The 13,731-nt window shown below is 41.9% G+C and overlaps 2 protein-coding genes across 7 annotated transcripts in view; one reads left to right on the top strand and one right to left on the bottom strand.

Annotated features, from left to right (window-relative positions):
• CTNNAL1 (catenin alpha like 1) overlaps nt 1–9,871 on the top strand; it is a 140,961-nt gene extending 131,090 nt beyond the window's left edge. For 2 of the 3 annotated variants that reach the window (XM_034761455.1, XM_034761453.1), the window contains 5 exons: nt 3,515–3,563; nt 5,170–5,226; nt 5,389–5,508; nt 8,187–8,270; nt 8,349–9,871. In XM_034761455.1, coding sequence (XP_034617346.1) covers nt 3,515–3,563; nt 5,170–5,226; nt 5,389–5,508; nt 8,187–8,270; nt 8,349–8,510 — 472 coding nt within the window. In that variant the 3' untranslated portion in view covers nt 8,511–9,871. The remainder of the gene's footprint in view (nt 1–3,514; nt 3,564–5,169; nt 5,227–5,388; nt 5,509–8,186; nt 8,271–8,348) is intronic. The other variant, XM_034761454.1, reaches the window with a different exon arrangement.
• The window catches only part of ABITRAM (actin binding transcription modulator), a 49,901-nt gene that overhangs the window by 14,134 nt on the left and 22,036 nt on the right, over nt 1–13,731 (bottom strand). For 2 of the 4 annotated variants that reach the window (XM_034761456.1, XM_034761458.1), the window contains 4 exons: nt 12,298–12,427; nt 11,131–11,207; nt 10,286–10,355; nt 9,841–10,213 (listed from right to left, as the gene is read on the bottom strand). In XM_034761456.1, coding sequence (XP_034617347.1) covers nt 10,085–10,213; nt 10,286–10,355; nt 11,131–11,207; nt 12,298–12,427 — 406 coding nt within the window. In that variant the 3' untranslated portion in view covers nt 9,841–10,084. Of the gene's footprint in view, nt 1–9,840; nt 10,214–10,285; nt 10,356–11,130; nt 11,230–12,297; nt 12,428–13,731 lie in introns of those variants that run through there. The other 2 variants (XM_034761457.1, XM_034761459.1) reach the window with 2 other exon arrangements.

Here is a 13,731-nt window from a genome sequence, read left to right as displayed (position 1 = left end):
AGCTCTTGGACCAAGAGCTCCAATTCCTCCATTTTATTACCTAGGCTTCTGGCATTGGTGTATAAACACCCTAATGTATGTCGTTTAGCCTGTCTCCCATTAGTAGCACTATAAGTTGCGGGCCTCCTTGCGTCCGTCCCCCCTGTCCTTCCTATGTCCAATCTCATCTCCCCGGCTATGTCTCCTCTCATTTTACTCACCTTTTCCATACTGGAATCTGGCGTGGAGATTAACTGTGCATCTCCCAACCTTCTCCCCAAACTTCCTAGTTTAAAGCTCTTTTGATAAGATGAGCCAGCCTCCCTCCCAGAAGTCTATTTCCTTCCCTACTCAGGTGAAGCCCATCCCGCGAGAACAGGTGTCTGTCCCCGAAAGCCTCCCAGTGGCCATACATCCCAAAGCCCTCCTTATAGCACCACTCTCTTAGCCAACTATTTATTCTCACAATCCTATCAGCCCTTTGCTGCCCTTCCCTCGGAACGGGCAGAATCCCACTAAAGATAATCTGAGCCTCTATCTCCTTGAGCGTCTTCCCCAGCCTGGCATAATCTCCCTTGATTCTCTCTAACGAGAACCTAGCCGTGTCATTCGTTCCTACATGAAGGATTATCAAGGGGTTCTTACCTGCTCCTTTTAGGATCCTTTTCAACCGCAGGTCCACATCGCGTATCTTTGCCCCCGGTAGACAGCACACCCTTCTGTTCTCCGGGTCCGCCCTGGTCACAGGCCTGTCCAATCTCCTCAGTAATGAGTCTCCAATTACATACACCTGCCTTCGCCTGGCAACAGTGTGATCTAGTAATCTAGTCTCTAATCCCTCTAGTCCTGACCTGTGCCTGTTCCTATCTTCCCTTATGCTCCCCCTTATGCCTTCCTGATTCCTCCCGGGGCCCAGAATTGGTGCTGTCTCCATCAACTCCTCCCCTCTCTCTCTCGGACTAGCTGCTCTTCTCTTCTTCCTCACTCTCCCACCCTCAGCCGCCACCTGCTGCCCCTCCACCTCGCTATCCAAACACTCGAACCTATTCCTGAGTTCTATTCCCCCCTCACTGGCCCTTCTTTTCCTTGGCCTGCTTCTCACAGTCACATGCTTCCACCGCCCATGTTCTCCCCCTTCCATTCCCCTCTCACCGTCCTCTGCCTCTACCTGCGCTGCAGGGCATTCTCCTTCAGCCCCTCCTTGCCTATCCTCCATCAGCTGCTCAAACCCCCGCCTAAACTCCACCAGGGTATCTACCTGCATCTCTAGCCCCTTAATCTTTTCCTCTAGTAACACTATCAGGCGACACTTCATACACACATACCTGTGTTCCAGCTCCCCTGCTAGGACCATATACATACCACAGCTTCCACATGCAGCCATCTGCATTCTGTCTGCTCCTGCTGCTTGGCTCATGCCTGCTTCACTCCCTGCCCACAGCACCTGTGGACTCAGAGCACACACCACACCGTGCCCTCCTGCCTCCCCCCTTACCTCCCCCTGCAAACTCCCTCTCAAACTCCCCTGTTAGCCGCCCTGTTTGCTGCCTCCGGTGCCGCTGCAGGAGGCATTTCTTAGCTTACAGCCCCAAGCCTCTTTAGCCAACACCAGACCCAAAAGCGCTCTTGCTAGCTTTTTTCTCTGGTCACACTGTAATCTGCAACTGTTTGTCTTATCTTACTTTTTGCATCTGCCTCTCTCTGTGTTCTGTTTATTCTCAGTGTCTGTGTTCTGCCCAAACACACGCCCACACCTACATATCTCAGCAAAAACCTTCAGCCCACTTAGTGCAAACTCCTGCGTGGGTTCACAACCCCCTTTTGTTTTAGGTGGGAGGGGACTTCTGATTAACAGTGACATTACTTGAAAGGCATGTCCATACCCAGGGTATGTCTACACTGAACAGTTGTCGCCAAAACTTTTGTCTTTCGCGGGTACTTTAAAAAAAAAAAAAAAAAAAAAAACGCGAAAAACAAAAGTTTTGCCGACGCAAGCGGCAGCGTGAACGCGGCTTTGTCGGCAGGAGCACTCCCCTGCTGACAAAGCTTATGCTGCTCACGGGGCTGGAAGTATTTTGTCGGCAAAAGTGCCAACAAAATACTGCAAAAGAGCATTCACACTCACTGACTTTTAGCAACAAGGCTGTGTCGACACAGCCTTGTCGCTAAAAGCTGCATAGTGTAGACAAGCCCCCAGTCTCAAAGAGGTTTGTGATTAGAGCAGTCACTGGTGCCTCTCACCATAACAGGGCAAAAGCATGACGGCTAATGGGAAGGAGTGTATAGAAATGGAAATGATTACATCCACGGTGAAAGCCAAACCCAAAGAGCTTAATGCATTCAGGGTAGCAGGACATAATTTCTATCCCAGAATACTAAAAGAACTGACACATGAAATTGCAAGTCCAGTAGCAAGGATTTTTAATCTGTCCAATCAGGGATGGTACCATATGACTGGAGAATAGCAGACATAGTACCTATATTTAAGAAAGAGAAAAAGTTATCCAGACAACTACAGACTCACTAATCTGACCCCAATAATATGTAAGACCTCAGAACAAGACACTGGGTAAATGGAAAATGGGTTTACCAAAGGTAAACTAATATAGTATGTTTTTTTTTATAAGAACTGATTGTTGGTGTTTTATTTTGGATTCTTTTTAGACCAGAGAAATGTTAGATCTAATCTATCTGGACCTCACTCAACCATTTGATACAGTACCACAGGGGAAATTATTAGTTAAACTGGAGAAGATAGGGATTAGTTTAAGAATGATGGGTGTGATTGACTGGCTGTAGTGGAAATGTCAATAGGTTGTGCTGAAATTGGAACTATTTGGCTGGCAAGGAGGTTACTAGTGGAGTTCGAGGTTTGCTCTGGGGACTTTGGCACAGAAAGGAGGGTGCTCAGAAAATTTGATGACACAAAGTTGGGAGGCATCAATCCAGAGGAGCATAGGAATATTACAGAGGAAGAAGAGGATGACCTTGAGGACTGGAGTAATAGAGATGAGATTTAATAGTGCAAAGTACAAGGTCAAGCACTTAGGGATTTATAACAAGAATTTCTGCTATATGCTTAGGGATATAGATCAGGGAGGTAAACACCAGGAAGGGTGAAGAACTTTTAAAGCTAAAGGACAATGTTGGCACAAGAAAAAATAGATATAAACTATCCGTGAATAAATTTGAGCTGGAATTTAGAAAGTTTCTGACCATTATAGAAGTGAGGTTCTGGAACAGCTTCACAATAGGAGTAGCGGAGGCAAACAACCTAATTGGTTTTAAGATGGAACTGGATCATTTGTGAAATGGATTAGATGATGGGGGGTTGCCTCTGATAGCAGGGGACTGAACTCTGTGACCTTGGATGTTCCTTCCAGTCCTCTGTTCAGATAAGCAGACTGGCTATATATAATGGCTACATTTGGCAAAGTTCTAGGAGGAGAAAAAGCATGTAAACCATATTATGTAAAAAACAAGGGAACAGACTAAGCGATCACCAGCTGTACATGATATTTATTGTCTCTTTCAGAGGAGAAGGGCTGTTGAAGACTACCCAGGATTTATTTCACCAAGCAGAGGTAATTTATATTGAGGAAACAGGGATTAGTAAACTATCTAAGATGCTGTTAATGGCCAGTTTGTGGTGTTCTTGTATTTGAATTACAGAGCAATTTAAAGTTCTGCAGTTGGGGTCTTTAGCATTAAAAATTCCCAGACATCCCATAACTAAGGTAGAATTTTCCCTGAAAGCCAGCATACCTGCATTTAAGGAATTCGTTTGAGGGGCTACTATTAAAATATTAAGACTGTGTTCATCAAGCTTTGACGTTCTATAATTTGGATGTTACTTTGAGAAAGGTGTAAAATTTCTGTACAAGTAAGTTTGTGAAGGGACTCTTGTTTATTGACTATTAATAGTCTGAGATACCAGACTAATCTCAAGGAGGCACGGGGGAGACTGTACTGCTCCTTAAAAGGCCCCTTCACTTTTCTGCAGGCTCAGGAACAGATTTCTCTGCTGTGTGACACTCAGCTCAGTTGTAACTGATGTTCCATCCTTCCCTGGGCAGCATGCAGCCTTCTTTGGAGCAGGAGGAAGGGGGAAAAGCAAAAGAATTTAAATAAGAGAAAAGACCAGAAGGAATGCAAGAGAATATAGCATAAAAGGACACGGGATAGAAAATGAATTTTGGAGATGGGGGATGAGTGGGTAGTAGTGGCAACTCTCAGGGCAACACATGGGAACACAGGAGCACCAGGAGGCATCCATTTACCAAATCCTTGCAAGGGACTTCAACAAAGAAAATTTGGGAACCACTGAGTTAAAATGAAACCTCATCACTCTGCATCCATGTTCTGAATCTTTGCAGGGAAAGCAATTTTTTTTATCTGAGAAAATGTCATTTTGTCCTGTATTGTGTAATTTCAAAATTGCCTAAAAAATGCAGGCAGATGTATATAACTTTAAATGTTTCCAGAGCATGGCAAAGAAATATTTGCCTCTGCCTTTAACTTTCTAGCACATCACTTTGTTGTACTACTAAGTAGTAGTCTGTTGCAATGGTTCTCAACCAGGTGTATGTGTATCCCTGCGGGTACATCAGTTCATCTAGATATTTACCTAGTTTTACAACAGGCTGCATAAAAAGCACTAGCGAAGTCAGTACAGACTAAAATTTCACACAATGATTTGTGTATAGTACTCTATACTGTAGCCTGAAATGTCAGTACAATATTTATATCCAATTGATTTATTTTATAATTATATAGTGAAAATAAGCAGTTTTTTCATTAATAGTGTGCTGTGATACTCTTGTATTTTTGTCTGATTTTGTAAGCAAGTACACCCCTACCTCAATATAACGCGACCCGCTATAACGCAGTAAAGCAGTGCTCCGGGGGGGGGGGGGGGGGGGTGCGCACTCCGGGGGATCAAAGCAAGTTCAATATAACGCAGTTTCATCTATAACATGGTAAGATTTTTTGGCTCCCGAGGACAGCGTTATATTGTGGTAGAGGTGTAGTTTAAGTGAGGTGAAACTTGGAGGTATGCGAGACAAATCAGACTCCTGAAAGGGGTACAGAAGCCTGGAAAGGTTGAGAACCACTGGTTTATTGTTCTTGAACTATCCAATGTATTTGCAAAATAAACAAACAACTCTGAATAACTTTTTTCTGTGTCAGGTTTTTGCTACAGAGGGCATAAAGCTTGCTTCAGTTCTCACTGCCTTTTCTAATCAGGTAATGTATGACTAATAAATGGTAAAAGTGATTATTTACTTCCCCACTTTATTACACTTACGTTTGCCTGGAAGCTTGGGGTCACTGGTTTTCCTTGTAACTTACATATATGTTCTGTGATTGTAACACTGAATGGTTTTAACGTCTTAAAATGTATTTCAGCTAGAAGACGATGACAAACCTTTGCTTCTGTTGGAGATTGACAAGCTGATCCCTGTGTGCCAGCAGCTTCAGATAACAGCTAAAACCACTGTTCAGGGGAAAAATGCTACTTTTGCAAAGGTAAGATTTAAAAAGAAAAATACAAATGTTCTAGGCCCGGGAGAAGCATCCAAGCCTTGTTTTGAAATCTTATTTATTTGCCTACTTCAGCTGTTCGCACAAAAACCAGAACTGCTGATTTAAATCTGATCCATTCTAGTAGGGTTTTTTTCTTTTATCACAAAACAGGCATGAGTGCTGATGAGAATGCAGAACTTTGTGATCCCCCACACAAGGATATGAGCTCTGTCCCACTAATTCCCCAGTTGTGCTGTCTTGCCCAGAATGAACAGTTCTTATATTCAGTTTTTCAACAACACGGTGGCCTTAAGGCCTCACCCTACGTTTTTGTCTGAAGTGGTGTCACAATTCCATCTTAAGTTTACTTATCTGTGTTTTTCTCCAACTCTCATTCAAATGCAGATTGCGTCTTCATTCACTGGATGTTTTATTCATTGGCATTTTACTTGGAAAGAATTAAGCCAGTTCCTTGAACTACTACTTGAAGAAAAGACTGTTACATACTTGTATGGTAACTGCTGCTGTTGGAGATGTAGGTGCAGACAGGTACTCCACAACTCGCCCTCCATCCCCTCTGTATTGGAGTCTCAATTCTGATGCTCAGTACAAAGGGTCCGAGGGGTGTTGGGGCAATGCTGCTCTTAACTAGCCAGAGGAGGGACTAAGGGGCCAGAGGAGATGAGCACCACCCCCATGGGTACTGCTTGGCAAAGTTCTCTGGTTTGCTGCACCCACACCTCAAACAGTTATCATACAGCTAGGTAACAGTTTTTCAGACAAACCAGGATCTAAGTGTTCATAAATGCCCCCACCCATTTAAGGGTGAAGAGATGCAGAGTATCTTTCTCCACACTATACTGAAAAGTCTTTTGCTTTTGTTCATGGCGAGGGTGAACATCTGTCTTGTTGTAAAGTTTCTTTTCTTACCTTTAAGTGATTTTGACTGTCATTGCATCTGTTGGTTTCCCATTCAAAGTCTTATTATTGGGCAAGGCTAAAATCTTGGGCCTGCACTGCATCACTGGGCAGACAGGGAGGGGTAATAACACTCTCTTTGCCCAAATGGGCTCCCATTGAGACATCCTGGTGACTAAACTTTACTTTTCAGTCCAAGTCCTTGAAGCATACTTTCAATATAAATACAGTGTTCCTTAAATGTATACATCTCACAGTGACTGAGTTGACAAATTAGGAGCTTTCTGTAGACATCTCACATGATATCTTTTATGGATTAAATACCCTGCAAGATGTGTATTTGGTGTAACATACATGGTCTTTCATGAGGACAGAGTCACTGTCAGCCAAGTTTCTGCCTAAGGTGGTTTCCAACTTTCACATTAGTCAATTAATCTCCCAGTTTTCTTCCCTAAACTACACTCTACCCTGGCTGAAATGAAGCTTCAGACATTAGAAGTTGTAAGAGCACTGGCTTCATCATATCTAAACAAAACAATGTGCAGGTGTATGACCAGAAGAGCTCTGTGCAGCTCAAAAGCTTCTCTCTCTGCCCAACGGAAGTTGGTCCAGTAAAAGATAATATGCACCTTGTCTCTGACACTTTTGGCATTTGCTGAAAAGGTTAAGGCACAATTCATGTCATTCCAGAGACAGTTTCTAAGTAGATCTCTGACTGTTAGGACTTTTTGTGATGTGGCTAAGATGTACCTGGACCTATTGGGGTTCATTCCACCAGGGCTCAAGCTGCCTGCTTAGGTAGTACCTGGTTATCTGATATGCAAAGCAGCAATATGAAGCTCAATCCACACATTTTCCACTCATTGTTCCTGGTGAAAGCTTTCATGTTGGATGCTAGTTTTGGCAGGGCCGTCCTACAAACACTGTTCAAGTAAGTTCTGCTCACCTACCTGCTGGATAACTGCCTGTTGATTACCAAGCATAGAATTTGTGTAGAAAATCATTTGCAGAAAGAATGGTTACTTACAACTCCTGTGCATCTTTGAGATGTGTTATCCACACAGATTCCATGTTCTGTCCACTTTTCCCCACTCTTTATGTCGTGGGCTATGGGAACCAAGAGGGCACAGGCATGGTCCAAATGGACACTGCTATTCAAAAGAATCCAATGTCAGGCATAAGTGTGCCAACAATGGGAGTTGTGTGAACAACACATTTAGAAGTATCCACAGCTATGTACCTGTTCTTTCATGCTCTCAGAAAGAGAACATATAGTGACATAGAACTGCAGTCTTGGTGTTCAGTGCATACCCTTACCAGTTGTTAAAGACAGATGCTATCTGTAGGCTAATGTGGAATTACTGAAAACTGCTGTCACCTTAAATTCCATCCTTCAAGTGTTAAGAAAAATCCAGATGAGGAGTTCAAGAGAGCTAGGTATATCCTGGATGGTTCTGAATTCTGATTGGTCCTTTCTTGTTTTGTGAAAGGAGGTAAAACCTCTACCTCAATAGATTGGATTGTCAGATCCCTCTTACAAATAAATTATTCTTTCCGTAGGATGTAGAAGACAACTAACCCTTCATTTTCCAATACAGAACAGGGAAAATGTCAACGGACAAATACTGTTAATAATTCAAGCTGAGTCCGTGTGTGTCACACAGATACATTTCATAAGTGTGAAGAGACTGTTGTTCATATTTTAAAGGGTCAGCATGTGATATTCTCATCTGATTATGATTTTTACATTAATTCTGTTTTAGGTTGACACATGCATTCGGAAAACAAAAGGTGTGATGACCATTTTATCCCAAGTTCTCCCACTCAGCTACAAGCTACTGAAAAAGGTGAGTTAATGATCCATTTGCAGCAATGAGGACAAATAAAACCAATCCTGCTTCTCAGCTTTTGTTTCGTTTTTACAGTGTGGAACTGGAAATGGCTGGCTTAGATCACCTCATCCATGGAGAGAGAACAGATTACAAAGAAATACAAATGAAGACAGCATGGAAGGGAAAACTGATGCCTTTGGAATAAAATCCTTGGAACATCATGTAGCAAATCTGACATTTTTAGAGAGCAAATAATTGTAGTATTTAGGAATGGAAGAACTTCATGTGGAAATTACAGACTGGCTAAAGCTGCTTTCTTTTGTGAAAGATAAAAGCAGGGTATTTGAATTAAAGCTGTTGTGACCTCACATCTAATAGATGTCATGGTACTTAACAGTAACAATTGCAAAGTCGGTCAGTTTTTAACTGTTCTGTATTTTTATAATGTGAATGTGTCCCTTTGCTCAACATTAATGCTGTTATTTTTGTAACTAACACTTGTGAACATCTTAATGAGGGTTTCACCCAAAGATGCTGCTAATGGACATTTATGCAGAGAAACTGGATATTTTTTGAGGATATGTGCTGCATATAATACTACTGTGGAAGTTTGTCCGTCTCATTGTTGGCCAGTATCAGGAAGGTAATCTGGAAGGCTCTGGCCTAAAGCACTGAATGTTGCTGTCTTAACTATGAGGTATTTCTGCAATGAACAAGTCTACAGAAAACCTCCTGGTGTTTTGCAACACATGCCAATTTTTTTAAGGCTAATTTGATTTAAATAATTTAATTTTACTGCTGCCAATCTGAACTAATGATGTGTTCATCCTCCAAAAACATTTTATATTTCCAGTGACTACTTAAGAATTCTTTGTTTATAAGCTCTTTAGTGATAGATAGCTGATCTTACTGCTGCTTTTGATTTATTATCAAAACTTAGAGTAGGATTTGAAATGCATGTGAAACTACTGAAATCTTCATTTAGAATGTATGGCATAATTAAGTTTCATAAAGTAGATTTTTACAATGCAAGATTTAGAACTCTTAGAAAAGATATTTTGATAGCAGTTATGACCAATCATTGTACAAAGGGCATTATTTGATTCCAAGCCACTATACCAGAAGTTGGAGATGCCTGTTTGCTCTTCATACAGATGCCATACCTTATTTTGTTGGCCTTGTATATCATTATTCTTTGTTTTATTGTTTCTTTAACTTAGGTTATTTTTCTTGTTTTACTACTTTGAGAAGAGTAGAGTACTCTAAGGGCTTCAGGTGTTAAGGGTATTCAGTTCTTGTGGGGCATCATCCTCTCACCAGTAGCTCTTTGTATGTCCTTTGCTGGTAATGGACATCACAATAGGGATGCTGGATTTGCAGCACCAAAGAGGTAACAGCTGAAATCCTCAACACTAGAGATTGGGGATTAATCTTGATCAGCCAGAAATGGTCTTCATTTAAGTACCTGTATAAGATGACCTGGGGTTCTAAAAATAGGTGAAACTAAGGTTTTTTGCTTATGACATTAAGCACTAGAAAGAGAGTTATTTTTCTATACTGCACCTGTCAAAAAATACAGAACACATTAAATGTTTAAACTGTTTATTTGTCTGAAATTAAATGACTGTTCACTCATTTAAAAAATTAAAGAACTAATTTCCAGTCCCCTATGTTAAGTGTGTACAATTTTAAAATCTTTCATGTTACAACTCTTGCACTATGGGATATACTGGAAGTAGATGATTACAAGTGTTATCTATGCAATACTTAATTCTGAAGCTATTCACAGTGTGGTTCAGACATTTATGTATTCAGTTAAAAATAGAGCTTCATGAAGTTGAATTAAAACGTTTCAACAAAACTTCTTCATATTCCTTCTGTGTCAGAAGTCCTTGAGTTATGGTCTTACTTTCTTCAAATTTGGGTAGTACAACTGCAATGTATCCCTCAGTAGATGGCTAGAAAATAAGACCATGATATAGCACAGGAATAAAAATGAGAAAAAGACTTAATGTAAGCCAAATTCTTACTTTTTCTTGCAGAATAGTTGGATTATCCAGAATGTTTTCATTAACTTCCATCAACCGCCCTCTTATACAACTGCAAAAAAGTTCTAGTGTTAGTTAGGGTTACCATATTCAAACATTTAAAAAAGAGGACATTCCACGGGGCCCCGGCCCCACCCCTTCCCCGCAGTCTCTGCCCCCTCCTCTGAGCACCCCGCATCCTCCCTCCCGCTCTGATCTTGGTTGGAGGTTGCTAAGTGCTTCCCTGCTCCCCACTTGCCCTACAGCCCCTGCATTGCCCTGCAGCCTCTGCCTGGCGGGGGCTTCAGACGCTCAGCAGCGACCGGGGCAGCGCAGATCCCTGCAGCTCCAGCACATGCCACACTCCCCACCCCGCGCCACAGCCTCCTTCCTGCCACGTGGGGTGACGGGGCTGCAGGAAGAGTCCCCCAGTGGCCAGGGGGTCCCCGCCCGCGAGGGAAGCCCAAGCTGCTGGCTGGGCTCAGCCTCCCCATAGTCCTGCGGGCTCGGCAGGGGCGCGCGGTCCGCCCGGCCTCCGGGGCAGCAGCGGCCCCTTAGCCGCCTTCTGCAGCTGCGCCCTTCCCCCGCCCGAGCTCACTACAATGTAGCCGGGCGGCTGGGCTGCGCTGCGCTGCGGACCCTGTGGGTTGTGCTGGGGCCGGGCGGACCCTGGCTTATGCTGCCTCCCTATTTCCCCGGACCCGTTCAGCTTTTTGGCAATTCCCCCCGACGGGGATTTGAGTACCAAAAAGCCGGACATGTCCAGGGAAATCCGGATGTATGGTAGCCCTATGTTAGTAAAACCATGCTTTGTAATCAAAATACCAAAAAAAAAAAAAGTTTCTTACCTATATATAGTATATTCTTCTCCATCTGAACAAGATATCCTGCACAGAGGGGCAAGTTCTGTTAGAAACTGAGCACCCTGCATGTGAAACAAAAAATTCCTGTGAATTTAAAAGAAGTTTGGTTTTTGTTTTGTTTTTTTAAGTGTGGCCTTCCTAGCATATTGAGAGAAAATTCTGTAACAAGGTTCAATCAGCAGTACAAAGTGGTCACATGTTCCGAGATTGTTTTAAAAGACTTTTCGGTCACAGTTTTATCTTTCTAAATTTTCAACATGACTAAAAGTGACAGTCTGAAGTCATTCTCCACAATGCAGGAACCAAATATCCCCCTAAGAATTTCTTTTTACCAGTGTAAATGAACTGAAGTAAGTGTGTGTGGACATTTACATGAAAATAAGACCGTCTTATACTAAAATAAAGATGTTTCTTTTGTTCTACTTTGGGTGTAGACCAGCCCTCAAGAGTTATCTACACACACCTCTAACAGCTTACTTAAACCAAAATTGGTTTAGCTCAAACTTGGTTCTAAATCAACATAAGCTAAATTGAAATGAGTATCCATGCTGCCTTATGTGCTAGTTTAACTAAACGTGTTTGAAATTACACCTTTAGTTAAACCAATGTGACTTTTTTTAGACAACCCATAAGCTTGCCATATACATATTTTCAACAAAAGGGCAGTTTTCATGTCCATTAAGTCCCTGACATCTCTGAAGAGGCTTTTAATGTTTGATATCTAGTTATTTAAAAATAAAAAATGTGACACCTTTCAGCCCTATATACAGTAAGGAAAGTTTCTTGACATTTTCCACCACTGTTAGCACCAGCATGGGCAATCTACTTCAGACAACCCTAGCACTGGTGTTGTAACAGCATTACATAATCCTGCTCAGAACAGATCTAAGGAATGGGGTGCTTAGTATACACACTGCTGCAGGTATTTGAAGAGCAGTCTAGGTTGGAGCTCTTGGGTTCAGCTTCTCCAAGATTACTAAATTAATGTTAACAACGGTAGACAATGTAAGAAATTTCTTTCTGGGAAAGGAACTCCAGCCTCTGACACAGTGGATCCTTTTTATGTTCCCATTAGAGGTAAACATTGCAGGGACTTAAATAAAATATGAACTGACAAGGTAGTTCAAAAAAAAAAAAAAAAAAGAGCCATACCCGCTTTGACTTTCCAGAGACCTTATTTTGAAGTCTACTACAGTTGGCACTGATTTGGTAATTAATACTCTTAATTGTTTTTCCATTTTGAAGAAGAGGATGAGCTTCTGCCAGCGTGATGACACAGATTCTGCAAGAAAAGTTACAGTTACCTACTGTACTTAGGCTTCATCCCTGGGATTGTTTAGCCTTCTAATAAGCAAATGATAACTGCCTCCTATAGTGGGTTAGTTCTAAGAAAGGCAATATTTTCTTCTTCAACTCAGCTGCTACCGCGAGCATGTGTCTTCACTACATTGTTCACTCAGGCTCTTCATGGGGTGTTTCCCCTCACCCACAAAACCCAACTTTAGTGGAGAGTTCAACACAGACTATCTGGCTCATCTGGGACTGCAGGCTAAAACCTCTGAGCCTTTCACTAGGGTTGCTCACCTCCCCTCTTCGTAGTGAGCACTTAGGCTAAGCCACTCAAGTACTGACAGTCCTCCAATACTTTCCCACAATTCACTGGGAAAGAACCAGAGGCTCAGCTTACGACAGAGCAAAGAACAAAGAGGTAAACCTCCAGAAGTCTTAGCACCCACATGGTTAAGTGCAGCACCAGTGCAGAGATAGTAATTCAGGTGTGGCTGCTCACACCTGAGTGCAGCTGACCTGGGTGCCAATCATACAAGTTAACTTTGCAGTGAAGACACACCCTGTATGTCAAGTATACCTGATTGTTTCCATGACAAGTTTTATATATCCATTGCCCCCCTCCTACATTTTTAAATTACAACTGCAGGGCCAAATTCAACCCTCACTTCCATGTGTGTAACTCACTTGAAAACTTTGGGGATTGCACAGTTGTATCACTAGCTAGAAATTGGCCTGCAGATCTGTCATCACTGATGCACAATCCATTAAGCATCCATGCCTTATTTTCAGATGGGAGATTGAAATTGCAAAGCAGGTACTTAAAGCCATCTTTTTACTTGCAAACTGAACAAGTTTTATATAGATGTCATATAAGAACAACTGCAAATAGGAAATTTCACAGGTCATTTACAAGTGAAATATATCAAACAGTGACAGCAGTAGCAAACTTATTCAACTGAGGGATCTATTCTGCCAGAGTCAAGGTATGCTGATTACATAAGTGTCACACATCTGCATTGCAATCTATGCTATCTTTAATCTTATATTTTAGTTTTAAATAATCTTTCCTCAACTGTAACACCATAGTTTCCTAGGTGACAGTATCACCTCTGTAAGGTATTTCCTTGTTTTATACATAACCATTGAATTTTAAGGTCAGCAGCTTTGAGTTCTAGAAAACACTCATCCGGTGAATACTAGAATAAGACAATTCAGTAAAAATTAAAGAGGCATCAAGGCTATGAAATGAGAGCCCAGTTAGGTAAAGTTCTAGAAATGAGTTAACTAATTAAAGGG

The sequence above is a fragment of the Trachemys scripta genome, chromosome 2 (genome assembly GCF_013100865.1).
Source record: "Trachemys scripta elegans isolate TJP31775 chromosome 2, CAS_Tse_1.0, whole genome shotgun sequence".
In the NCBI taxonomy this organism is placed as follows: Eukaryota; Metazoa; Chordata; order Testudines; family Emydidae; genus Trachemys; species Trachemys scripta.
The sequence above is the reverse complement of the archived record's forward strand: the minus strand, read 5'-3'. Positions and strand labels throughout refer to the sequence as shown.